This window comes from Lepidothrix coronata, unplaced genomic scaffold (assembly GCF_001604755.1).
Source record: "Lepidothrix coronata isolate B3197 unplaced genomic scaffold, Lepidothrix_coronata-1.0 Scaffold190, whole genome shotgun sequence".
Classification (NCBI taxonomy): domain Eukaryota; kingdom Metazoa; phylum Chordata; class Aves; order Passeriformes; family Pipridae; genus Lepidothrix; species Lepidothrix coronata.
Genome location: NW_016690370.1, coordinates 434,050 through 461,607, shown reverse-complemented (window position 1 = coordinate 461,607; position 27,558 = coordinate 434,050). Strand labels below are relative to the sequence as shown.

The 27,558-nt window shown below is 46.6% G+C and overlaps 1 protein-coding gene and 1 long non-coding RNA gene across 2 annotated transcripts; both read right to left on the bottom strand.

Moving 5' to 3' along the window:
• Positions 1-1,244: 1,244 nt before the first annotated feature.
• LOC108505416 lies at positions 1,245-8,967 on the bottom strand. The gene is made up of 3 exons (XR_001877499.1): positions 8,808-8,967; positions 7,498-7,591; positions 1,245-1,350 (listed from the first exon to the last, which is right to left on the bottom strand). It is a non-coding gene; the product is annotated as an uncharacterized LOC108505416 (long non-coding RNA).
• A 10,281-nt stretch (positions 8,968-19,248) lies between these two features.
• On the bottom strand, positions 19,249-27,292 carry PQLC2L (PQ loop repeat containing 2 like). Its single transcript, XM_017831363.1, is given in 9 exon segments — positions 19,249-19,439; positions 19,442-19,494; positions 20,313-20,416; positions 21,221-21,351; positions 23,012-23,102; positions 23,401-23,530; positions 24,729-24,776; positions 24,778-24,853; positions 27,277-27,292. Coding segments are annotated over 9 exon segments (840 nt in total).
• Positions 27,293-27,558: the final 266 nt, after the last annotated feature.

Genomic DNA, 27,558 nt, shown 5'->3' with positions numbered 1-27,558 from the left:
ATGAATTATGCATTTGCCCCACCTGGGAGTTCATATTTACCATATCTTGCTGAAATCCATTAGGAAGAACAAACATTGTATTTATCCAACAAGCTCCAAACCCGTTCATTTGCATCCCTGCCTGCGAGGGGCAGGTCCGAGGGCGGCTCCGGGGTGAGCCGAGCTCCGAAGGGTCGTGTCCCGGGGCAGTAGCCTCCGGAGGGGGAGGCTGAGCTCAGGCTGGAGCTGCTCAGCACCGGGATCCTGGAAAACCCTCGCCTGGACACGCGTGGGAACCACCCCCCCCGTGGGACCTTGACTGCAGGTGATGGGCAGGGAGGAGGAAGGACTTGGGCTGAGACCCGTGTCTGCACACCCTGTGCTGCTGCTCCCCCAGCACGCTCAGCACCCCCAGCACCCAAGTACCTCCAGTTCCCCAGTACCTCCAGTGTCCCCAGTACCTACAGTTCCCCAGTACCTACAGTTCAACAGTACCTACAGTTCCCCAGTACCTCCAGTTCAACAGTACCTACAGTTCCCCAGTACCTCCAGTGTCCCCAGTACCTACAGTTCCCCAGTACCTCCAGTGTCCCCAGTGGCCTCAGCACCCCCGGAACCTGCAGCACCCCAGTGCCCTCAGCACTTGGAGCACCCTCAGCAACCCCAGCACCCTCCGCATCCCAATACCCCCAGCACCTCCAGCACCCCAGTAACCCCAGTATCCTCAACACCTCCAGCACCTCAGTACCCTCAGCATCCTAATACCTCCAGCACCCTCAGCACCCCAGAACCCTCAGTGCCTCCAGCACCCCCAGCAGTCCCAGCACCCCCAACACCCGTGGGCAGGCTGGGGGAGCCTGGCCCGGGAGCCCCCCCCAGCTCCCCGAGCCCCTGCACAAGCCACGGCCGGGTTTGGGGAAGAGGGAAAGCAGAGAAATCCTGTTTTTAAAGAGATCGATGGTGGGAGGCAGCGGCAGGAGAGGCTTCTAAGCACATTTCATCTGCGGCCCGTCCCGTCCCCGCAGGACGCGCCGGCCGAGGCTCCGAGAGCCGCCGCTTCAATCGCTGCGCCAGCGCCGCGTTTGAAGATGCCAGGGGAGAACGGGGCTCTCTGTGAAGCGAGATTCAAGCAAATAGACTGTTCCTGTCCCTGCACAGAGACTCGGGATCTTTAAAGCCTCCACAACCCCCCCAAACCGGCACCGCTCCCCTCCCAGAGCGCGGCCGTCCCGCCGCTCCGCGCCTGCCTCACCTGCCCGGGCTGGGCTCCAGCACAGCAACACGGCGGGGCTGGGAGGCTCAGGAGTCCTCGGCAGCACTTGAGAAACCCTTTTCCTCCTTTCTTCCTGCTCCTTCTTTCTTCTTACTTAGCTGGATAAGAAAAAAATAATAAAAAGAGAACTTTTTGCCTTTTTTTTCTGACAACGTGTCGAGAACAGTCGCAGTGGTTTCTGCAAAGCAGGAGCTCCAGCGTCACCCAGGGTCTCCTCTACCCACCCTGGCAAAGCCTGGGCAGGTCCATGCTGGGCTGAGATAATCCCCATCCTCAGCAGCCCAGAGGACTCTGCAGTGATGAAATGGAGAGAGAAAATGGGAAAACTCCTTCGTGAGTAGCAGAGATGTCCCATAATTGAAGTGGGGTCTCTACAGAGCACGTGTATGAGAAGGGGGAATGGCTTCCCAGTGACAGAGGGCAGGGTAAGATGGGATGTTGGGAAGAAATTTCACCCTGTGAGGGTGGGGAGGCCCTGGCACAGGTTACCCAGAGAAGCTGTGGCTGCCCCTGGATCCCTGGAAGTGTCCAAGGCCAGGTTGGACGGGGCTTGGAGCAACCTGGGCTAGTGGGAGGTGTCCCTGCCCATGGCAGGGGTGGGATGAGGTGATCCTTAAGGTCCCTTCCAACCCAACCCAACCTGTGACTCTGTGACTGATGGCACTGAAAGAACAAGTGGTTAAATACTGATATAAATATTTAGACTCCACTGACGGCCCCAGCGCCTGTTTGCTCCAAAGCCTCCCGGTGGAAAGTTTACCCGACATGATCTGCAAGTTAAACAACTTTTCAAAAGACTCACCAGGGGACACACAAAGGACCAAAAACTCTCTGTATTGTCACGGGGCTGTGCTTTAACCCTGCCACCCTAAAAATGGGTGGTGGGTGTGATCTGGGCAGGGCTGGGCAGGGGGCGAGGGAGCAGAGGGGTCCAGGGGCCGTTCCCGGTGCCGCCCGTGGGCTCCCGGTGGCTCCCGGCAGGGGTGGGCACTCCCCACAGCCCGGGGAGAGAGCAGGCACATGAAAGCAGGGCTGGATTTGCCTTGCAATGACAGCTGCATATTAATCTAAAGAATTTCTGAAAAATCAAAAAGACATTTTTCAGCAAAATACACCCCTAGAGCCTCAATCCTAAAGCAAGGGAATAAACTTGAAACAGGATTGATTTCATCTTAAAGGGAAGAGCTCTTTGAAATGCTACCAGCTGCAGTTGTCTTATTTGGTTTTCAATACTATAACAAAATTGTGCCATATTGTGTCAAATAAGGAGATAATATAACAGCTTTAAACAAATTTTGTAATTATGGGATCAATCAGAAATGAATTAAATCCATGTGCATTAGAAAAGTGGTGCCACTGAATACTGAGTAGCTCCAAATACCAGCTCCGGGCCCGTCTCCAACGGCAGAGCTGGACCTGGGAATGTGGTGTGACACCAGCCAGGGGATGTGGGAGATGTGGGAACTCCCAGCGAGTGCCCCTGGGCTGGGCAGAGGAGCACAAGGCATCGTGTCCTGATTCAAAGCTAAGAACTAAAAAGAAAGTTATAAACTTCACAAACCTGTGCCAACAGAGCAATGCCCAGCACCAGCAGCACCTTCTGTCCCCTGTGCCAGTGGCTGGGGGAGGGTTGGGGCAGCTCAGGGTGGTTTTGTAACTGGCAGTGGGAATGCTGATCCCACATGGGGGTGTGCTGGGGACACTCCTTTGCTTGGGGTGTTCTCACTGCCTCAGTCCCAGGGTTGAAGGTGGGGTTGTATTCCTGGAGTCAGCTCAGATGGAGAGCCACTTCTCCATTAAGGCTGTGTGCCCCACACAGCCCCTGAATTCCTGGGAATTTATCTTGGGGTTTTAGGTTTATTCCAAGATGGAATGAGCCCCCATGCCAGCCCAGTGTCAGGTGTCACCCTGCCTGTTGGGTCGTGGCCAGAGTCCCCTCCCAGCCCATCCAAACACGCGTGGCCAAGGCACTCCACAAAAACCTCCTTAATCAAAAGCAGGACGGATAAAAAACCTACACAATGTAGTTCTGGGGCATCACAGAGATTACTGGAAGAAAATACACATGGAACAGTGTCACTGCTCCCACGAAAAGCTCCACAGTGGGATCCTGCCCATCCAGTGCTGCCCTGCCTGCTCAGAGCTCTGGGGCCCATCAGTTCCTGCCACTTAATTACCTGTTAATGAAGTTCTTATGCAAATGAGGCACCAAGTGGCCCTTCCAGCCGTGATGTGGGCACAGGGTCAGCTTGGGAGCTGCAGGGAGAGGGGACCCGGGAGCTGCAGGAGCAGGAGCGGATCCCGCGGCGGGAGCAACGTGCCAAATCCCTGTGTGAGCCCACCAGGGACTAATAAAACTATTATTTGGAAGAGCTTTTGCATATTTAATATTCTTATATAAACTGGAGCATTCCAAATCAGGCATTTCAGCTGTTTCAAAGGATGAGGAATGCTGTCAGGGAATAATGCATCAATAGCTGGAATGCTGCACACACTCGCTTTGCTGAGGCTGTTTCTGCACCACTTGAATAATTCTGTTGATTCCTCCACTTTAACATAAAATTCGTATTTGAACTGCTTTCTCAGAAGCTTCTGCCACAGCTGGAGGTACAGGATGAGTCAAAACAAGAATATATGAACACAGGGAGCACAGGAAGGGGGGATTGTGTGCAGCAGTGCTTATCATCCCTCCCGAAAATTTGGCTTTTCATTTCTTTGTTTGATTTCCCTTTTTCCACATTCCATTCAGATTCCTGTTTTCCTTCAGGGCAACTGAAGAGCTTGGCTGGGACAGGGTTTGTATGGAGCATCAGGAGCCCAAGTTTTGTGTGTCTGGGAAAAGCAAACCTCGTTTGCTCTTTTGGAAAGCAAATACCAGCAGTGTGAGTGATCAGGAGCTGAAAAATTTTGCAAACCCCAAAATTATCAATAGAATTATCACAAACAAAATCCTTCTCCCCACACCTTCCACCCTGAGCAGAACCCAGGAACCCCAAACTCCTGTAGATGAGGGGACCCAGAGAGCACCGTACCCCAACAGCAGCACCACCAGTGAGAAGCAACCATTCTCCTAAAAGCTGGAAATTTAATGTCCTAAAGTCCAAAAATGCCTTTGTTTGGTTGTTTTTAAAAGGACTGAATAGTTGTTCCTTCCATGTTGTGCAGGGCATCCTGTCCTGGGCACATCTCTGGGCACTGCACCCCTCACACCCCTGGGGCTGCTCCCCAGAGGTAGAAACATCTTGGGGGATAATTCTGAGAGGAGCTGGATTTTTTCCAAAGGAATTTCCAAATCTCCTCCTCCTCTATGTGTTTTATTGACTGGGGTCTTATTACTTAAAATGATTTATGATGAATTTGGGCTGATGCTCCTCCCTCAGCAACACTTTCTAAATATTTGGTAATTGCTCCAAAGACAAACCTCGGTTCCGTCACCCCTCTCCTCTGGCTGGTGCCTGCATTTTCAGTAAAAAAAAGGGGAATTTTCAGTAAATGCATGTTTAGAGTGCTCCTGAGTGGGCTGTCAGTAATGGAAATGCTTTTCTTCTGGAATACTCAGAGGATACAGGTTGCTCCTGAGCAACCTGCTCTGTGGAAGGTGTCCCTGCGCACGGCAGGGGGTTGGGATGAGATGAGCTTTGAGTTCCCTTCTGAGCCAAACCATTCCATGATTCTGTGGTGCTGGCTGGGAGGCAGCCAGGGAGGAATCCTCAGCAAACCAGACTTGCTTTATAATGAATGTATAATAAATTTGGGGTGAGGGGACAGCCGGGGCTGTGGTTGGGCCGTGATTTAACCCAGACTGGAGACACGAGCAGTGTTTGGGTGCTCATGTGCTGATGGGCTGCACTTCCACCAGCTTTTGTTTGCTGCCAGGGGCACGGGAATGCTGGAGATTCCCACATGTTTTGGATGAAGGATGGCCACGTGCAGCTGGTGCTTACAAGGCTTTACATCGCTCTGGATTCCACATCTGTCATGCTGGTTATTAAGGCTGGGATTACACTGCACTACCCTCTAACAGGGAGATGTATGGCAGAGAGGGGAGTGCCATCCCTGCTCCTGCAAAGGACATTGTTTTCCCATATTTCTCCGGGAAGATCACACGTTCTAATCGCTGTGTACACTGTACCCTGTGAAATGATCCCCATTTGTTTCATACAATAGATACTGTGTCGTTTAATTAATTTAGACTAAAGAGGAATGATCAAGCATTCACTAACAACTTTACCTTTGGGACTGGAAATGAAAAACCCTCGTGCTGTGCAGCAGCCAGAGCCAGGAGAGCATTCCTGGAGGGAAGGTTTGCATGGAGAGGGAAACGGCCCCTGTGCCCCTTGCTACCTAATGAAACATGTGAGTTCATACAGGCAGTGCACAGCTGGCAAGAAAAGTCTTTCTATATTATAGAAGTGAATTCATTAAAACAAACAAAGAATTTAAGCAGAACTGGGGAAAAAAAGTCCAGGACAACCCCATAAGAATACAGGACAGACCCACGGAAACGATGCCAGTGACTGAAGGAACCACCCACAGGGAACCAGCCTGACCGAGGGCACAGCCAGTGCCAGCAGAGCTCCTTCTTTTCCTGATACCTGGCTTTTTGGGGTGGTTTTTCTTTGTTCTCAAACGAACAACAGGAAAGCATAAAGATGCCCCTGTAATGATGATGTTTATGGTGCAGCAAGCCCGTGGCTGCCCGGGGTGGTGCTGCCTCCTCCCAGCATTCCCATCCCTGCAGAACCCAGCGCTGTATTATGGAGATTTCTGCAGACCTTGGGCCATGAGTATTGACCAGCCCTCACCCCTCCCAGCTCCTCATTGACCCACAGCACAGCACAGGCTTTTTTGAACATAAAAGCATCATTGACAGTGCTGTCTCACTCCCAGATCTTGGTTATCCACGTGCTCCAGGAGACTTTTAAACTTGCCGCTAATTAGCAGTACGTTGGGAGGCCAAGCCTGCAGCCAGTTCTCCCAGCTCCGGGTTTGCTGCTCCCACTGGAGGCATTCCCTGAACCCTGGCTGCACTGGCTGGGAAGTGTTCAAAAGCCATGTGGATGTGGCACCTGGGGACACGGGTTGGTGATGGCCTTGGCAGTGCTGGGGGAATCGTTGGGCTCAAAGGTCTCAGAGGGCTTTTCCAACCTAAATGAACCTCTGATGGATGTTGAGGTCCAACCCTCTGCTTTTTCACTGATCATTGTGCCTTGGGCACATCCCCTGCCCTGCCTGACAGGGGTGACACCACCACAGGCCCCAGGGTGGGACTGCAGACCTTCGCTGCATCTTCTACCTCACTTTTACCTTTCCCTCTCACATTTATATCTGAGATTTATTTCTTATACTCCTGCAGCCACTATTTCCAGCACCCAGTGAGTGAATTACCTTCATCACCCCCAGCAGAGCTCCTCACTCCAAAACAACTTCTTTTGCCTGAGGGAGATGCTGTGCCCTGCCCCAGCCTCCACCACACTCCTCAGTAAATTAGCCATGGAAAAGTCCTCCCTTGCAGCCTTTGGCAGTTGGAGTATTTAAAGACAACCACACAGCTTTCCTTGGATGGAATAACAGATTCTCCTCTGTGTTGCTGGGTTCGATATCAGTGGTTTGCCTCTCATGTATCACAGCTCATTTCAGGTCTGGTGATACAGTAATAGCTTCAATTGTGCCTTGAGGTCAAGGACAGACATTGATTCCTTTAAACAAATCCTGCTATTAATTAGAGGTGGGCTTGCCCTGAAATACCTGCCCTTTGTGGGACAGAAGAACTGGCATCAGGTATTTTCCTGATGGCTCTGCTGAGGGGGTTGGTCAGTGGAGGGTGAACCCTGACCACAGGATGAGGAAGGGTCGGGGGGACACCCAGGGGACACCCCTGCTGGGCTTCCCCCAGGTGCAGATCCAGCCAGGACAACCTCAAGGATAACCTCAGAGACAACCTCATGGATAACTAAAGAACAACCTCAAGGATAACCTTGGGACAACCCCAAGAACAACCTCAAGGATAACCACAGGACAATTTCAAGGACAACCACAGAACAACTTCAAGGATGACCTCAAGGGTAACACCTTCTGTCTCAGCACCTTCACTCCACTTCCCATCAATCCTCTTCCCACGTCTTTCTCTTCTTTCCTTTTTAAAGCCTCACCAATTCCTTTTAAATGAAGATGATTTCTCAAAGTCTCCCAGGCCATTTCCCATGTCTATAACTGGTTTATTACTCAGGCAATATGGCCAAAACCTGTCCCCTCTCCAAGACCTCAAACACACCAAACCAGCTCCCTGAAGTCCTCCCTGCCGAGCACACACTCATTTCCTGGCTACCACCGGCTCACCTGAAGGAAATCAATGAGTTTATACAAGCAACAGAGCTGTCAAGGAAAGCCTTTTTTATATTAGAGATTTGATTAAAGTATTTCAAGCAAAAACAAACAAAGAACTTGGATCTGGGGGGAAAAGTCCTGGACAAGGGATAGTGGGAAGCCCTGTGGTATCAGCCAGGAGCAGGGCACAGGGGATGTCCTGGGGTAGTCAGGTCTTCACCCAAAGGTGTTTGTCTGTAAGCAACAGGGGGAGGCAGGCAGGGGATGTACAAAGCTGAGCGTGGTCCCAAGTGAAAACCAGAGACAAACACAAAGCAAAGGCAGGACGAGCCCAGGCAGCTGCTGAGAAGTTGCAGAGTTATCCATCACTGTCAGGGCTCCCTTCCCTGCAGGAGCCATCCCAGCCACTCAGAACACGGGCAGAGCTGCTCCTGAGCCTTAAGGATCTCCTGCACAGGAGACAGCAGTAACTACAACACAACAAAAATCCCCTCCTCTTTTTTTTGTTTTTCAAGGGTCTCATCACACTGAAAACTTGCCAGGGTTTGTGACAGCACTTTTACATAAAGTTACAAGAATTCAGATTTTCCGCCAGAAATCACATTAGCAGAGAGTTGAGCGAGAAGGTCAACGTTTAATATGTCCCCATCATACACCTGCTTTTAAGTATAAAATGGAATATTGGATAAAGAGGGATTAAAATAAAACCTGTCTCCAGCTTTGTGCTTGAGGCAGCTTCACGTGGTGCTGCAGCCTCCAGGGTTGGGTTAAATTTGTTGGTGGTGGTATCAGGATCCAAATACACAACTAAAATAATGTGTCTGTTGTGCTTAGGGAAATTAAGCTGATAACTGTGGGCACAGGGAAGACTGGGAGGAAAGACAGCTCTAAAGGCTGAGACATCTGGATTATGTGTTATAATCAACAGGATCATCAAGTCCAACTCCTGGCCCTGCACAGGTCACCCCCAAAATCCCACCATGTGCCCAAGAGTAATGTCCAAATACTCCTTGGGCTCTGGAAGGCTGCTGGGCAGGGAGGGTGGCAAGAAAAGTGCTTGTGCTGCAGGTTCTTCTTGCACTGAGCAGCAAGATCTGTACTTTGGCAGCACCTAAATCTGTATTTTCGTGTCCAGGCAGCAGAGCAGGAGCCCGTGAGTGACTTTGCCTGCCCTGCCTCTCCCGTGGCAGCACCAGGAAAAGGCAGCAGGTAGGCATGGGAGAGTTACCTGCACAGGCAACAGTGAGTTTTGGGGTCAACAGCATCCTTTTGGGGGGTCTTTTGCAGCAGCAGCAGCAGCTCAATATCCAAACATTTCATCTCCCAGGACAAGCCGTGGCTCCCATCCTGCTGCCAGCCAGTCCAGCTGCTCCCAGCTCACCCTTTGCAGAAGTTACTGTTTCTAGGCACAAACGGGCAAAAAAAATGTTGGTTTTCTTTGCAAAGACTTCACCCCATCCTGTCCCTCCAGCCCCCCGGGTGGGAGCACTGATGGGTCCCCACCAGGAAAACCAGGAGAGAGGGTGAAGCATCCACAGCTGTGCAGGGAGAGAAAGCAATAAATAACAAATGAGATCTGACTAAGTAACATAATATTACCCTCAACGTAAAAGTGGATTATTCTGCGTGTGATAATAAATCACACGTTTGTTTTTCACCAGAGCTGCAACACGTGGAGCTCAGGCTGAGCCTGCCAGCTTTTGGGGGTACCTGGAGCCCAAGGTTCACCTCCAGCAGCTCAGATGGGAACCTCCCAAGTTCTAACTCCGCTGGTTCTCAGGAAAGCAGCCGCAGGCAGGGAGCAGAGGTGTCGGCTGTGCGGGCAGCACATCATTTGCTCCCACCTGGGAAAGACCCCCCCAGTCCGGAGCTGGGTCACATTTTGCTCTTAAGCGTTGCTTGATTGTAATCACCAGCTCGACGCTTTGGGCAAACCAGGTGAGAGGAGTTTGCCAAAAAAGCAAAGTTGGGCAAAACATGGACAGATCTTGGCCGTGCTCAGAAAGTGGAGGCTGCCAGGAAAAAAAAAAAAAAAAAGGCGAAAGACTAAAAGAACAGGAGCTGGGTTTTGGTTCTCGTGGCTCTGGGGCAGATTCACACCCGGGAGTAAAGACAAGAGCAGCGGGTCCCTCCCGGGGCTGGGGCTGCAGCCCCTCGGAGCCCGCGGGGTTTGGGCTTTCCCGGCTCGGCAGCGCTGGAACAGCAACTGCTCCATCTGCTGGGAACGGCCCGGAGGGTGCGGAGGAGGGAACGGACCGGCCACGGAGCAGCGGCGATGCCCGGCCAGGACGGAAAAGAGGGGCTCCCACCGCCCCAGGAGGGAGCAAACCACCCCAAAAAGGGACAAGTTACTCCAGAAGAGATCAAAGTGCCCCAGAAGGGATCAAACCACGCCAGAAGGGATCAAACTGCCCCAGGAGGGATCAAACCACCCAAAAAAGGGACAAATCACTCCAGAAGAGATCAAACTGCCCCAGAAGGGATCAAACCACACCAAAAAGGGACAAATCACTCCAGAAGAGATCAAACTGCCCCAGGAGGGATCAAACCACCCAAAAAAGGGACAAATCACTCCAGAAGAGATCAAACTGCCCCAGAAGGGATCAAACCACCCAAAAAAGGGACAAATCACTCCCGAAGATATCACACTGCCTCAGAAGGGATCAAGTCACCCCAAAAAGGAACAAATCACTCCCAAAAAGATCAAACTGCCCCAGAAGGGATCAAACCACAGCAGAAGGGATCAAACTGCCCCAGGNTCAAGTCACCCCAAAAAGGAACAAATCACTCCCAAAAAGATCAAACTGCCCCAGAAGGGATCAAACCACAGCAGAAGGGATCAAACTGCCCCAGGTTAAATCAAACCTCCCCAGAAGGGATCAGATCCCCACAGGAGATATCAAACTGCCCCAGAAGGTGTCAAACCATCCAGCTGGGGGTTCTTAGATGTGTGATGGGAGAGGTGGCCCACGCCTGGCCCTGCTGGCCCCGTGGCCAGGGGCTCACAGGGGATTTCTGCACCATCCCACTGACAAACAGGGACAAACCTGGATGCTGGAAGAAGAGGGGAAGAAATACTTCCTTGCTTTCTCAGCGTGGCATTTTTGTACCTCAGCAAATTGGCGTCGCCGCAGCCGCCAGTCCTCGCCTTAAAATATGGGCATTTCTGTGCTGCAAATGCTCCCCTGCACCACTTCTGAGAGCTGGGAGTGTCAATCCATCAGCACTGGAGTCTGCTGAGTGCCCAGAAATGAGGGGATATCATCTCCCAGATGAGTGACCACCGGGCTGCCGTGAGCCCTGCCAGCACGGGGGGGAGACAGCTTTTTGCAACTTTGATTTACTGGCAATTGTTGGGAAAGAAGCAAGCGAGGAATGAAAACCCAATATTTCCATTACCGTTTACTTAATAAAAAAATATTGTAGGGAAGTCAGACATCATAAAATGCCCGTCCTGGCTCGGTATTTACAGGGTCACACAATAACTCGAGCCAGAGCAGTAATCAATTTTACAAAGCCCTTTGCAATCGAAGGCACAGACAAGTGAGTGCTCAATATCCCCATGGCAGAGCTGCAGCCACATTTCATCGGGGCACCCCCGGCACAGCATCCTCTGCCAGAGGACAAGGTGGCTCCCAGGGAGCTCCCAGGGAGGGGGATGTTCCATTTCCAAGAAGCCTCTTTGAACAATTCTGCCTCCAACGTGCCCCAGAGCTCTCCTGCATCGTCCGCTCTCACCTTCTCTCCTTGATGGGGAAGGTATTTTTACCATCAAGCTCTGGAGTTCTGGCCAGTCCCTCAGGGAGCAGTGCTGCCTCTGGCAATAAAAGATCCCTTCTGATGAGGGGGTGTCCCCTCCCCTCTCCCCCAGCATTACACCCCCTTTCTGGGCTTCCTCTGGTCCTTCCCATTATCACAGAATCACGGAGCACTTCGGGTTGGAAGGGACCTTAAAGACCATCTCATTCCAACCCTGTGGACTGGTGGGTTTAGGGGCTACCTCAGGCCCACCTATGGTCCCCCTCAGAGCTCTGCTCATGGCCCATAAGTGGCTTGGGCAGCTCCACGTGTTCAGCTTCCTCAGGAGAACAGAGCCCTTCCGTGGGTCAGGCACTTTGGGCCATATCTACAAGGATTTCCTTTAGGAGGAGAAAGTTCAGGTTGCTGCTGAAGGAAATAAAAGGTCATTTCCCTGTGTTCAGACATTCTCCAGCTTGGGACTCCAGGCAGGGGAGGGTACAAGTCTGTGGCCCACCAGAAAGCCAGACAAAATTCTTTCTTCCTTAAGTTTGCAACCCATCCTCCAAAGACATTTAAATATAAAATATACTGTTTCAATAGTTGTTAATTTTGAGGCACGTGATGCTCGTGAAGAACAGGACCTGGGACCTGAACCTCCAGGGAGCAGCACAAGTTCCAGGGAGCAGGAGGAACTGCTGCTGTGGAATCAAACCAGCCCTTCTGCAGAGTCAACCAGCATTTCTTATTTCCCAGTCGATAGTTTAATCTATTTTAATGATTATCAATACTGATGTTGAGTGTAATCACCTTGTCTCATACAATTGCAAGAATCTAAAAGTCAACTTGGTTTTAATGGTTTATCATTAGGAGTATTATTTAGTGGGATTAAACTGGTCTTAATTCCTTCACAGCCATTATTTAAAAGCTGTTTGGATGACCCCCCTCATCCTGGAAGGAATCAATGCCCTGTCTCCATCCCATATATTTCCAGCAGCATCTCACAAGCAGCCACGTGATCACCAAGGTTTTACAAACTATTAATATTCATGAATCATCCCTGCTACATTCAGATTTCCTTAAAACACCCCCCAGCAGTGGCTGGATTCACCTCTCCTGGTGTGATGGGGGCCATTAACACCACCCTGCCCTGGGGATGGCCAGGAAACGCTCAGGGGCTGGGATTTGGAGAAGCTGGAGCAGCCCTTGCTGCAGTGCTGAGCTTTCAGGGGACAGGTCCAGACCTGCTGGAGCAAGTGCTGTGGTACCAGGGCAGCTCTGGGAGCAGTCCTGTGGCTTCCCAGGGCCACGTGGTGCCCACAGTGGCACAACCCAGCAGCAATCAGGGCTCATCCAAGCACGGAACAGGGGAACTGGGCTTCTCCAGCAGCACGGATGCTGCCCCAAGGCCCCCGAGCCCAGGGAGCATCGTCCTCCTGACTGCCCAACTGCTGCAGGGAGCAAGGACACGTCACCAGGGGCTTTGGGAACAAAACCTCTGCATCTCACCCAGGCCTTGGCCCCGGAGCAGGAGGTGGCTCCTGACCCAGGCCCTGGAGCAGGAGGTGGCTGCAGACTGAGCAGGGCTGGATCCATCGCTGCCTCCTCCTGCCTGGGTACCAAACCCACCCCTCCTCCCTCCTCCTCACAGGCACCACCAGCCCTGCCCACCCTCACCCACAGGTCCCTCCAGTGCAGGGCATTCCCTTCCCAGCCCTCTGTCCTTGGATTACTGTGCTGCTGAGGGCATGTCTGAGGTCCTGCCCTGCCCTGGCTCGGTGTTGTGGCATCAGCTCCCAGCAGCCACTGAACCAAGTCTTTTCCTTGTTATCCATTGAATCTTCCTCATTTTCTGTTACCTGGATACTGATAAATATCATTTGCAAGGACTCAAGTCCTGGTAAAGTTTCTTGTGGCTCCCCCAAAAAGCTTTGATTTGTGTAACCTGCAGCTTCTCACCGACGGGGCCGTGCCGGCGTTTAACTCTCCACTTCAAATTCCCCCTGGTTTTCCCTGGCATCCCTGAGGTGACAGAGGAATACGTAATCAAACTGTGATGGAGAACCAGAGCAAGGTGGGATAATCTTGCCTGGAAATCCAGAGGTTTTCGTGCCTCTGGATAAAGCCATGACCCTGCACCGACGGCAGGGACGCGGCCTCGGCTTCTGCTTTGGGAACCCGAAAATGAACTTAGTTTTCTTGCTGTGCTTTTGGCACCGCTGTAAAAAACCCCCCTCCCACTGGGGTTGTACTCAAAACATCGGGGCAGCACTGCTGCTGCTTCCAGAAGATTCTACAGACCTGAAAAGCTGGAAACAGAGGGAATGAGACGCCAGAGTAGCCAACAGTGGAGGTGCTCCCTGGGTATGAGGAACCAACTTTCCTTTGGACTAGTATCACTTTTGTCAGTGAGAACACAAGGGTGAATTTAGGGAAACCCTTAATTCCAACAGACAGTCAGAAGTTGCAAATTAAGCACATTTTTCTTATTTTAAACACAGTTTTCTTATTGAAACGAGTGATCGAACCCGACGTGTGACAGCCAGGAGTAATTCCAGCCCTGGAAGAGTCTTCTGAGGACAGCTGAGAACTATCTGAGCTAAATGATGTGATAATTTGTTTAAAAATAAAGCCCCGAGGACATTTTAGATGTTCCCTTTAGTTAATGAGATTTCCATGATAGTTATAAAAATAAAATTAGCACACAATGCTGTTAATCTGGGATTACAAGCAGCACCAGGGAAGAATTAGTAAAATAAATCAAGAAGATTAAGACACTTTGCTTTCCATCAAAGTAGCTGGGATGGAGCTGCACGCTGTGCTTCCCTGAGATTAAGGAAGAGGTGATCAGGATCTGCCCTTCAGCCTCTAACCTGGAATATTTGGGCATGGAAATAACATTTTTCCAAGTATAAGCATTTACTTAACCCATGGATTTATATATGGCCTATCAATAAATAACTATCGCTGCTTCACAGTTAAAAATTTGAATTATTTGCCATTAAAAAAGCCTCACATCAAATCACAGCAACTTTCTACAGCCCACATTTGGCTGTTCCACTAACCAGTATGAAACGGGGATAAAAAGCCATCCAAAAATAGGATTACACAGAGCAGCAATAAAAGGGGAAATAATCTTTGAAGAAGTGATGGAAGAACAAATTCTAAGGGCATTAAGAAGGAACAAGTCATGGTTTCAATCACCAGCCAGGCAAGGATTGCTAAGCTCGTGTGTGCAGCACATAAATCTGCGAGGAGACAAACTGCAGATTAATTCATGGGCTGGAAAGGTTAATTTTTAATACCCTTTACTCACTTCAGAAATCAGGGAAAGTACAGACTGAAACTAATAAAGGAACAGTTCTCTGAGGTGGATCCTCAGAAACCCTTCCCAGAGAAAACCAATTCATTTTTAGTGCTTCTGGCAGGGATTGAAATACAATCAATTGAAGTCATTGGTTTCGGTTATTATTTTTAAATAATGTTATTATTTATTTATATTTACCATTTATTTATACATTATTTAGTAATATTATTTATTAAGTTTTATTATTTAAAAACTAAAATTAAATTGTATCCCTTTAACTTACCTGAACTCAAAGGAAGGAGCTTCATGATCAGCCCACAAATGTATAAAAGGCTCATTCTGAGCTATTAAAACCCAGCCCTGTTATTCATGAACTTGGTGCATTATACACATTACACACAGATTCAATGAAATATTAACGAGAAGTTTATTCTTTGAGGTAATTTATTAAAGTTTTCTTCCAACACAACACAGTATTGCAAAAAAAAATCCTTTCCACCTCAGCCTTGTGCTTGCAAGGGTCCTAAGTGTGAAATTCAAGAGGAGAAGGATAGGAAAAAGGTCAGTCTAGGAAAAATGTGGAATAAAACATGTTGCCCTGCACCATTCCAGCATCAGTGCCCCAAATGCAGTGGGGTGGGCTGAGGTTTGTAAGGAGGGGAAGTTATTAAAAAGTTATTTAAAAAACTCTTCTTGGCAATAGAACAGCAGAGCCTGAGCAGAAAAAACAACTCTCATCTCCTGTAAAAATCTAGGCAGTTAAATTTCCAGGCACTGACACCCAGACAACAAATGACTCAACATTTAACGCTGTTTTCAACAAGAATTGTGCAATTAGACATAATTATTTATTCCCATTGTAAACCAGACCCTTGGAAACAGTGCTGATCTAAAAAGAATTAACAAGTATGTACTTGTCTTTTTTCCTGATGGTTCCAGCTCTCAAGTAAAATTATTGAGCAGGAACACAGCCAGCCTTTAAATAAAATTTAAAAAAAAAAAATCAAAATTCTTCAGAAGTTTTGCTGGATAATTGAGGACTTTTATATTTGAGTTTTGAACTTGAAACAAATCACTTTGTTTTCTGGTAGAGGTTATGGATGAGGTCGAGCAGGGAGTCTCCAACATGAGGATTTGCATGGAATTAGGTTTAAAGGGCTGTGGAGTAGCACTGGGCATCACTCTTGGCCACCAAGCTTTTATGGTGAATAAATGGCAAACACAAATTATGTGGAGCTTATAAAAGAGCATTTCCAGAGTATGTTTTTGGAGCAAATGCCCTCAGCTGCTTCTATTTTTTAAAAAATGCTGAACTGCCAAGAATACTTAATACAGGAACTAACTTGTTGCTTAAGCCTGACTTTCTGGGGGAAACTTTAAGATCTGAGCAGCCCAAAGTGGAGGAGACAACCAAAGTAAAGTTCCACAGTAAACTTCCTGACAGCCACAGAGCTACATATCCAATTTGTTCCACGAAATTAAGCTATTTAAGGACAATTTGAGAACCGAGATGGATTTCGAAAACTGAGTTTTTAAAAACTTAGGACAAAACCAAGCGTTTGCAGGAGTGCAGAGAAGTTGTGTGTTTGGCTGGGAAGCTCTCCTGGCTGAATTGTTACATTTTTAGCACAACAATTAAATTCCAAAGCGTGGTGTTTTGTGGAAGGACATAAAGGATTCCAAAGGTGCAGGAGAATTTTGTGTACAGACTCCTGCTGAATAAACTTGGGCTATTGAGTAACAACCTGACTATGCTTAATGAAAGGAGCCCACGAGGAGGAGCTGAACACAGCCCTGACAATGGCTGATGGCAAAGGAAAGGAAACAAGGCAAAAAAAAAAATCTTGGTGAAGGGCTTTGTCTGTCTAAACACAAAGCAGAGTTGTTTGGGTTTGGAGGGAGCAGGGGAGGAAGGACACAGGGCAGGAGATGGAGAGAAAAAGAGGAAGTTTTCCAGAAAAACTTGCATTAGATTCAGTCATAGAAACTTCAGTGATGGTTGCTACAAAACCAAGGGCAGAACTGCTCCCTGACTGATTTAATATTCTAAAATGCGTAGTATTGCATCCTTGTGTGCAAGGGGAACATTAAATAACCATGCACAGAAAATAAAGCTCTAATAGGATCCAAACCTGGATTAAGCATCTCTGACAAGACCCTTTAAAACCCTGAGCTCCTCAGGATCTTGAGAAACTTCAACCACCTCCTGCTGCAAAGGGGAAGGAAACATTTACTGGAAAAGAAAATGTGTCTAATTTATAATTCCAGTGTGTAATGCCATGAAACTCCTCTTAGAATGAAAAGGAGGACAGCTCCTACTTTACAAACAATTGGGCACTTGCATTATTTATGGAAATCACTGTCTTATTGTGCAATCAAATAACTGCAGCCACCAAAGGATGGGATGAGAATGTCACCCTGTCAAACCCAGACTCCAGGGGAATCCTGCTCTGGAGCTGCTGTTCCAGCTGGGAGCAGGAGCCCATTTATTCCTAGAATTAGTCACTGCCAGCCCTGGCAGCTGGAAGCCAAGGAACAGCAGCAGACACAGAGTGAGTGAACTCCTAATCCTGCCCTGGACCTTGAGAAATGAGAGTTTATTTTCCACCTAATGAAACTCTGGACACAATCAGGAATAAAGTCCACTAGAATTAGGCAGTTTCTGCGACTACTCCTCAAAACAGAGACTGGTACACAAATACCAATTATGAAACGTTTCTCTCTTAGAAATTAGGACTTTTTTGGGTTAATTCCTCTGTTTTCCAAAGCCCAGGTGACCCTATTCTTTCGTTTCTGGACTAAAGTGATGTATAAATGTCGGATTTTCATTTTCTTGCTTGGCAAGAGACAGTAATGAAGCTCTTTCTAAAAGCACTGCCTTCCTTACCTTCAGGGCTTCTCGAAGCAGGAGGTCTGCTTTTGTTTTCTCTTGATTACAAATCCTTCATCCATTCCCAACTAACACTATGTGCTCCACTAGATTCCTGCGAGCTCCTCACCCTGATTTGGGAGCATCTGTTTTCCATATAATTTGAACTGGAGGACTATTAGCAAGATTGGATTCAGACCCCAATCAAGAGAGAACCCAGGAATTAATGTCATGTGCAGGCTGGCACTGCAATCCCAGGGCAAGGAATGGAGAGGGGGGAGCCTTGGGGCCAATATAAAGTTGATTTTCAGAGCACACCACAGAAAGGCAGCTGCAAATACGTACAGAACGTACTGTAAGGGTCATCAAGATCGAGTTCTAGGAGGTTTTTGGGTAAATAAATACAGGTTTATGTTTCCAGCCGGGGGCTGGGGCAGAAGAAAGTCACTACTTTGTTTGTGGAATGAACTCCTGAATCCCCACAGTCTGCTCACAGAGGAAACTGGACTGTCCCATACAAAATAAAACCACACTTTGTTTCAGAACAGGGCAGGAACCCCAGTTCAGGCTCCCCAGTGTGGGGGAGGTATTTGTGCAGAATGTTTTAAACAATGCACAGAGCCCTGGACTTGGAATGAGGCTGGAATGCCATGGAGCATCCCAAGGCCAGCTCTGGCTCTCCAGTCACTCATCCAGTTTCAGTGGCTTAGGAAATTCCTTTAATCAGAAAGACAAGGCTGATGCCTGGGAATCATAACTTCTGGAGCAGCTCCAGGTAAATCTGGGAAAGAACTCCCCTTTAATCTGGAATGGATTAACTCAGTGTGCTGCAGCACTGCTGGAATCACTTCAGCCTGGTTTGAGTGCAGGGAGTGAAGCACCAAGAGGTTTTCACACACAAACCTACAGTTCTTACCTGAGGAAAAATCAAAATATCTCCTCTTTAAGCCCTTTTAAGTGGAAATCCAAGCAATGGCAACAACACAGGTGACTATGAACCTGTGAGACCATCCCTGTGCAAAGGCTTTTAAAGCAAAGGCACAACGTCACTCTGAAGATTTTGCTTTTCCTTTCTTGAGCACAACATGCCAAAGCTCCACCTAGAAAGAGCAGGGCTAACAATAACTAATGTACTGTGGGAATCAGGTATGAATACATTAATTATAAATATAGATCAGTTATAGGGGGTTATGTTTGCCCAGGATTTTCAAGACACTGGCACATGAACCTGGAGAACTGTGTAGCTGGTTGGCCCTTCATGACTCAGAGAGCAGAGTTTTCAGAGGCCCAAATTTTGCCCCAAATTACGCAAAATTAAGGGCTGCTGCAGCACTGCTTTGTTAAATTCTATTTTCTGAACCCAAATTTGCCAAACCCTCGTTGTTTGTCTCTGACAGGAACACAGTCTCACAACAGCAACTCCAATTTACCCAAACTCTCAAAGCTGTGATTCTGTATTTGCACTTAAAGACAGGGAAGTTTGGGGGTTGTTTTGATATGTTTGGGTTTTTTGGGGGGTTTTTCTATGCATTTAGCAGACAGCAAACCTAAGAAAAACAGCACAATATGGACCCCCCCAACTTGCAGTATCTACCTATTGTCTCCAAGACACAAATTACCCTGTGCAATGCAGCTGTAATGTAGGTATTTTAGATAAACTTGCTATTCTCAGCATGAATTATCATTATAAAAATCATACAAATCATTGTTCAGAAAGAAGATTTTATGATCAGGTCAGAAAAAAACCCCATGATTTCAAAAAAAATCCACTTCATTTCTGATCCACTTATGAACAAGCCTATCCTGAGAATCTCTGTTGTAACAGGAAAAGGACACAAAAATGTCAAGAAACAAGACTCCAAAGCTGCCAGTGAGCCAAGGAAGGTGGTGGACAAAGTAGAGGCCCCTGGAGGATTTGGTTTCTGGCATCTTTAAGGCAAGGCTCAGTTTTCCATCATGACCAAGGCAAAGACCAGGTAAAAGGTGCCTTCTGTGGCCCTTCTTCAGAACTAAACACAAATTTTGTACACATGTTGTTTAAACAGACATTTTATAAATACGTATTTTAACATTTCTTTGTATCACAGTAACCAGCTGTAGGTAATTTTGGCATTTTGTGGTATAACACATCCAAAGACTTTCTTCTCCATCTCTTCCTGGGCTCTGAATTTTCTCAGTTCAGTAGTTTTAGCACAAATCACTGAAAATACAGGGATTGTTACAGTTCTTAGAACTCTGGTTAATACCATTTAATGCCATTTTTATGGAAGTGCAAACAGCAAGGATAATCTGCTTCCAAATGCTAACTAGTTCTCAGGGAATCTGTTAAGAAGTCAGTCTTTTTAGTAGAGCTGTTTGAAAATACTGTGGCATTCCAGTGAAGGAAAAGGTAGAAAGGGAATATGAGTAAACTCAGCAATTAATTAACCATTTCCATAATCTGTATACAGTTGGCAATGAAAAACCTTCTGTTCTTTTGAAGTGTTTGTTGGGTTTTTAAAATATACTGAGAGTGAAAAAATAGAAGTCAGTAATGGCACCTTTGTGAAAAAGGGCTAAAATTCTAAACTAACTGTCCTCTGTTCCTAACTTTTATTCCCATGGTTGGTGACTTAAGGTGGAATAGTTTGGAGAAAGAAAAGGGGAGATGTTATTTGCTCATGACAACAATCATACAAAGTATGTTCCTGCTTCTATCTGATAAATGCAGCTGTAAATACTCCACTTCTTCCTCTGCCAATCAATCCTCTTCCAGCAATCAAAGACCATCACTTCCCTAAAATTTGCTGAACAGGAAAAAAACCCCTGTAGCCCCAAACCCACTCAGGTTTTTCAAGAGCTGAGGGAATCTGCTGCCCAGGTCAAACCCACAGGATTTGGAGCCACAAACGAGGCCTGACAGTTCAACCACACCAAGGGAGTTCTGCAAAAGAAAAGTGTGTTTTGGCAAGAATGGTCTGGGGCCTTTCAGAGGATTAAACTGAGAGTCCAGGGGCTGATTCTCTGCGCAGAAGTCCTCTCAAAGCCCTTCAGTGCTGCTCCTCAAGCGAGGGCTGGAAAGGGTTTCGTCTTTATCTCACAACAAAGCACATCAAACCCAGTGCCAGGCTTTGGGGTATCACACTAATATCAATCCATCCTAAAAAAAAACCCCAGGCACAATAATTCAGACCAAAACTAACAACTGGAGCTCGAGCCACTAGGAAAATAAATATAAAAAAAGCATCATCCTGTCTGGAGAAAGCAAAATACTCATTTTTCACAGCTTAAGAGTTCTCTCACTCCGGCTGTGTTTTGAAAACAAGCTGCTTCCCTGCTGGGCAATGCTGCTGGATTACAATTATTTCCCTGGCATTAGTAGGAAGGCCATCAAACTGCTGGAATAGCCTGTGAACTTTCCTGCTGGAATGACAGCAGCAGGTACAATGGGGATTTTCCTCTTTTATTGATTTTTGGGGGCACTGTGTGGGCTCCACGTGGATGTTTACAGCACTTCACACCAGCAGAAACACAACATTTATACACATTATCCCAGAGATGACCCAAAGGACTGAACAAGCCCAGGAAGCCACTCAAAGAAGCGATTTTATAACTTCTTTATTTTGGGATTTATGGGTAAAACATCCACATACATGATTTCTAAATCACTGTTAAAAAAGTCCAGATTTCTTTGAAGGACACAGACTTTCCAAGACACTTTTGGGTGGGAATTTTTTGGAACAGAAACAGGTAAGAACTTACATTATTCCTTGGTGCTCTGCTCCTGGTTCCTCAGCCCCAGCTGACAGAGGGCAGTGACACCCAGAGCTCCACACACCACGACCCAGGAGATGCAGAAATTCCTCAGGTTGTGGCTGCCTGGAATGACACACAAACAAATTAGCTGGAAAAATAACATCTGCTGTTGATTTGAGGTTACTTTCTGTTTGCAGTACAAATATGTAAATGTAAAGGTAGAATTTCACGTCTCTTTTTCTTGGCAGCAATGTCCGTCCCACCTCTTTTTTTTTCTGGGCTCTGTGCCCACCCCTGCTCACTGTCACAGTTGTGCTTCGTGCAACAACTGAGTGGTAGTGAGGGAACAGAGAGAAAATGTCCATGCTCACCTTATCTCCTACATTAACCCCTAAAAATTTATCATTAAATAACAGCTGATACACAGAAAACTGCTGAGCAGAAGTTTCTTTCAATATGCCTTGATTAAAAACTGCAAAAGCAAGGATATTTGAAATGGAAATTACTAAAATATTATTATTTATGATCATATAAGTTTATTTATATTTCTGTCATTGGGATTTATGTAACCCCAGGGCTGTGCTGGACCAGTCTCTGTGTCCATGGTTAGTTGGTATCAAGCCTTACTGAGACTCACAAAGTCAAAGACAGACTCCACTCACAATGGACATTTCCAAGACAACTTGAAACTGGTGGGAAATCCTACAGAAATCTGGAGCCACAGGACCCTCTGTATGTGCAAGTCCCTGCCACCAGCAACACAAACTGCTGTGTGGCCTCACTAAGCCTGGCCTAAAGACCTGGAGTCTAAATAACACCGACCCAGTTCCACGGGCTGCACTTGGAGATGCAACACTGACCCACTTGTGTCCGACTGCTCCAGAAGTGGGCACTGAAAAGCCTCTTTTTAAGGTCTAATTCTTCCCTCCCCAGCTCTGCAATCCCCTGAGTTGGCAGTTAAAATGCACCATGGCCTGGGTTTGTTCTCCAGAGGAGGCAGCAGGAAGGAAACCCCTCAGCACTGACCCATCTCCAGGTTCATTATCAGTTCCATATTGAAGGAATCTGCTTTATCCCTGTTTAGGCTGCTGGGAGGCATCTGTTTTGCTTCAGCTTTTTGTTACCTCTGCTGTACCATGGATTTTCTTTCTTTTTCTTTTTTTTTTTCCCTTTTTCAGATTGAGGAGTTAATGGTTTTGATTTGATACAATATGAACTGAGCTTTCTGTCTTCCCTTTCAGTCAAAACAGTAGTTCGTGGGCAGGCTGAGCACTCCAACCACTGCCAGGTTTTCTGAAGCCCAACTCAAGTGATTTCATTCCCCTTGAATATGTTTTGTTAAACGTAGAGATTGAAACAGGACACATGAAGATGTCAAGATATTCGATGCCATAAGCAAATAAAGTCAGGTTTCAATCAACGTGGAGGAAACCAACTGAACCCCACAAATGAGGCTTGCTTTCAACTTCTGCAGATCTCCACAAACACCAGGGAATAAGTTAAAATATGGAGCCAGATTCCACAAATCTATTGCATTTTTTATGTCTGTATAAAGTGAAAGTACTACATGGAAAATATTTAAAGGTACATGTGGGTCAGAAAAGAAAAGGAAGGGGAGAAGAAAGGGAAAACTGGAAGCAACAGGTCTGACAACTCCAACCAGAATTTGTACACTCCATTTTTTTATCCCTCTGAAAAAAAAGTCTTTTAATGGCGTAGGAAAATATGTCAGTAAAGACTGTGCTGCATCCTGGAGAACATTTCAATCATTGAAAAAACTTACATTTTGTCACCTTCTGATTCTTGAGCTTATAGTAGAAAAATTGTGAAATCATAATTAGATCCATGTTAACATAAAAAACAGCAGTGACAATCTGAAAGAGAAGATACATTTGCTTGTTTAGTAGACAAATAGTCTGAAACACCTTAACTGCACGGAAATGTTGCTTCATAATCATAATGGGAATGACAAACACCAAATCACTGCCAGACAAACAGTGTCAATGGAAATATTTGGGAAATTATGACTTGTTTTATGGATGGCACATCAGTGAGCAGAATACAGAACTATTTTCTCTCCCAGTATTTGGCTGTGCAATGTTAAGTTGCCCCAGAGTTTAAAGAGACAGTTTGAAAAGGATAAATGGAAAAGCAGGAATATTGGCAGATTACCTGGATTGGCAGCTGATTTGTTAAATAGCAGCCTATGAAGTTGGTGAGATCTCCAGCAACCCAGCCCAGCAGGAAGCCCCAGGACAGTGCTTGATCCACTCTTCAGTTCTGGCAGGAAACGTGAATTTGGCTGGAACAAATTCCAGAAGAAATTGTAAAACACTGTAAGCAAAAAAAGGTTGAATAAGTCTGAACTTCATCTTCCAAAACACGAAAAAAGAAAGAATCAAACTGCAGCCACAGGAGAGCCATCACAGCAATGCTCCACCTCCCTCCTGGAGAGGAACTCGGGGTCACTGCAGCTCCTCATGTCCTGCCCCTACACAGAGGCCACAAATCACAAGCCCAACACTTGCATGTGCTCCTTTCTGGTGGCCTGCACTGAAACAGCACCTTCTGGCCACCAGAACTACACCCCCCTGCTGTAAATACCAGCCTTGCAAAGACTGGAAGAAGATAAACCTCTGTTATTTCACACAGAAGGGCTCGGAATGAACAGAGTTGACAACTATACTCAAGGCTCTGAGCTGGAGAGCTGGGACTCAGCTCCACGAGGAGGAGGAGGGAGCAATCCCAAACCTGAATCCATCACACAAACCTGGATGAATTCCATGCTCACTAACATGTCAGTTTTAATGGAACACCCCTTTCCAATTAATATTTCAACTCCCATTTCTGAAGCTCAACAACTCACCAAGCGTGGTTTTACTGCACTCGTTTCCACAGCCCTCTTTACCAGTGCAGTAAATTATATCCCCCTTATGGGCACAGGTTTGGAGTCCTATTTTTCCTCAGGCATTTTTACCTGCTGGGATCACTCCTACTTTTGCTTTGTCATCTCCTACCTACAAATGTGAAACCTGAAGCCAGTGACCAAACAGCAAGTGATTCAGCACTATGGAAGTGCCAGCTCAGGTGCTGCTTCTGACCTTTTCCCAATCCAAATTCAAATGGCAGGAGCCAGCACGACAGGATTGGTGACAGGGCATGGGATTGAAATAAAACCTTGAGCAGCTTCTGCTGCAAGTGCATACACAACTCAGGGTGCAGAAGATAAGAGGGAAGAGGTGATTTATTCTCATTTGCTCTAAGTGGCAGAGATTAGTGTCAAGTCAGTACAACAGCACAGTACATCAAGCTCATTTGTCAACCACCAAATATTTTTGCAAACACGAACAAGATGCTTCTCTGGCATATTATATCTGTATTATGCAGACAGAGAAACACATCCAAGATAAAATAACAAAAAAATAAAAAAAGGCAGCTTTTGCAAAAGGCTCCAGGCGAGATTACTCATGTTTGAGAAGTGCTTAAGACTGGGAACTCACGGCAGAGCAGCCAAGAGGAAGCAGACAATGGGAAGGAGCTCCAGAACTCCCCGCGCTCTCCACATGCTCCTGCAGCAGGTGCCAAATCCAGGGGGTTCCATCGAGGCACAACCTCCTGTCCTCTGCTGGGGACACTCAGAGCCCGTGTGTGCAGCTGGGCAGCCACAGCTCCTGGACGGGGATTCAGTTCCAGGAGCTGATTTCTGCCTCCATTCCCACCCCGCGCAAATCCCCAAATCCGGTTACGGGTGCGGAATATCCTCTGCGGAAAGGCCTCTGCATCCAGGAGCTCCCAGGGAGCTCCAATCCCCAACAGACCTGCCAAATTCCAAGGCATGAACACAGCCAGGGTGAAGGAGGCATTACCCACACGATGCTCGCTCGTATTTGCTGATCACAGACAGAAACTGGACCTCCAAGAAGGAAAAATACTTTGTGGGCCCTCACATTCATTAGCTCTTGATAAACAAGCAACACTCCAATTCTGCATCACTGCAGCATTTCAGTCTGAGGTTGTGTTGGATGAGACTGGCCAGAAATCTGCTCCAGGATAAGCGAAACCAAGGAATTTGTTTGAATTTAAGACCAAAACTCTGATTTTCACTTTAAACGTGATGCCAATAAAGCCACGATATTTTCTTTCAAGGTACTGGCCCAGATTCTGAACACTCTACTCACTCTTACAAAATATATTTACATGAAATATTTATATATTTGTTGCTTTCCATGCAACTAGTATCAAGGTAATGTTATGAAAACAAAGTCATTTACGACTCAGGTTCCAGGTGAGCTCTAAAACCTACTATAATCCACTCAGCCCATCACACCTACCAGTGATTCAACACAGAGTCAAACAGTCTGTTATTTAATGCTCCAGATGAGAGATGGAAAGCACAAAAAGCTTGCAGAAGGCAAATGTAGGGTGATCCTGCCCCCAAAACCCCCAAGAAGAGAACAGAACAGTCCCATACAGCTGAAATTTTGAAGCAAGGGAAGGTTGGCTTTGACCTTTAAAAATCTTTTTGTGTAGTGAATTATGATAATTCTGCATATTTTTTCGTTCCTGCTGAAATATTAATGAGAAATGTTTACTTAGAAGACTGAGCACTACAGGACTGAAGAAAATTTTAACAAAAAAGCAGAATTTTCAAGTACTACACCTCGAAACTTCCTGCTGACAAAACCCAGCTGATATCCTGCTCGCTCTCATGATAATTTAAGTCCTCTCAAGGTTAATAATTCCTCATCCAGAGGAGCCTAAGGGGAAAAATAACAGAGCAAATGCACTGCTTAAATAAACAACCCAAAAAACGAAGTACTAGAGCAGCAGGTTCAGCTGTTTAGTATTTAAAGCCAGATGCAGAACCAGGTTGGAACCACAATTATGCATCAAACCACTCTTAAGTCTTGATAAAGTTTCCAGGCTTGTTTTCATAGAGCATCATCCTCTGCAAAATTAGGACTTACTTCGCTAGTCAGTGAGAAACTTTTTCTTTTCATGAGACTTCAGGTTTTTGTGTTTTTTAAAGGCTGGAACAAGTTTTCTGCAGGAACTGGCTGCCTCTCCAGAGAACTGTCATCACTGGACCTAAAATAATTAAACAATACAAACACAACATATATTCACATGCTGAGAAGTCACCTGAGCCTGCAAGACATACTCAGTTTATTCAGCATTTATTTATGCTGGTGAAGTTATTAGACTTTGTAGCCACCTTTGAAAATAACTTTTAAAGTTAAAAAAAAATGTTGCAGGTAATGTTTTAAGGTTTTTTTTATGCCATTTCTGCAGCTGAGCAGACTCACTAAAATGGGAGAAACCTCCAAAAAATGGAATATGGTATTTAAAACCGTGTCTAAACACTGAGGTTTCAAGTGTTTTTTAAAGCCATGACTGAATATCACGACTAAAGTTGGACTCACACATGCAAAAGTTCTGCTGTGAGATCCAGGGCTGGGTGGCAGCGAGTCCAAACCAGGCACTGCAGCTCCTCTTCTGCTCCAAACCCTGCAGCTATTCTGGAAAACCAAACAGATTAAAAAGTGGTGGGAATCAGCCACTTCCACTTCCCAGCTGGGCTTTGGCCTCCTGCCCCCACAACCCACTTCACACATTTCAGGCCCGCGGATGCTCTTGGGTTGTTGTTCCTTCACATTCAAGCAGCAGAATATTTGTGTTGCCAGTCCCTGGCACTGTAATTTTAATATTTCAATAATTACTGTTTTTCTTAAATCCCTGGTAAAATATTCTGTCCCAGGAAGAGCAAACCCAGGAATTCCACATGAAAAGAGGATGAGGAGACTGCCAGGACATTTCTTTTCTTCCTGCAGTATTGTTGTCAATGATGAGAAAATCATAGAATCACAGACTGGTATGGGATGGAAGGGACAATAAAGATCATTTAGTTCAAACCCCCAAATAATAAAGTGACATTAAAAGGTGATTTATGTTCCTATAACAGTTCTTTGCCTTCATATTCTCTGTTAGAAATAGTAGTCACTACCATTTGGAAAAGTCCCAGTGAAGGTGTTTTCACAGAACAGTTACCTGGGAACCTTGACATCATCGCTTTCTGCAAAGGTTTAGTGTTTGTCCTGCTAAAAATAAAACTGGTTTGGTAAATATTTGGATATTTAGGAATATGGAGTCAGTAACTTGAGACTCTTGTTTGGAGACATTTTCCCATTTTAACACCTTACTCTGGAGTAAGTAAACAGAAATAGACACCGGTTTAGAAGTGAAATCCACTTCATTAAGGACAGCTTCACAGTGCAGATGAGGAAAAGCAAGTTTTCCTTGGAATTTGGGAGCCTTGCCCCAGCTCCTGTG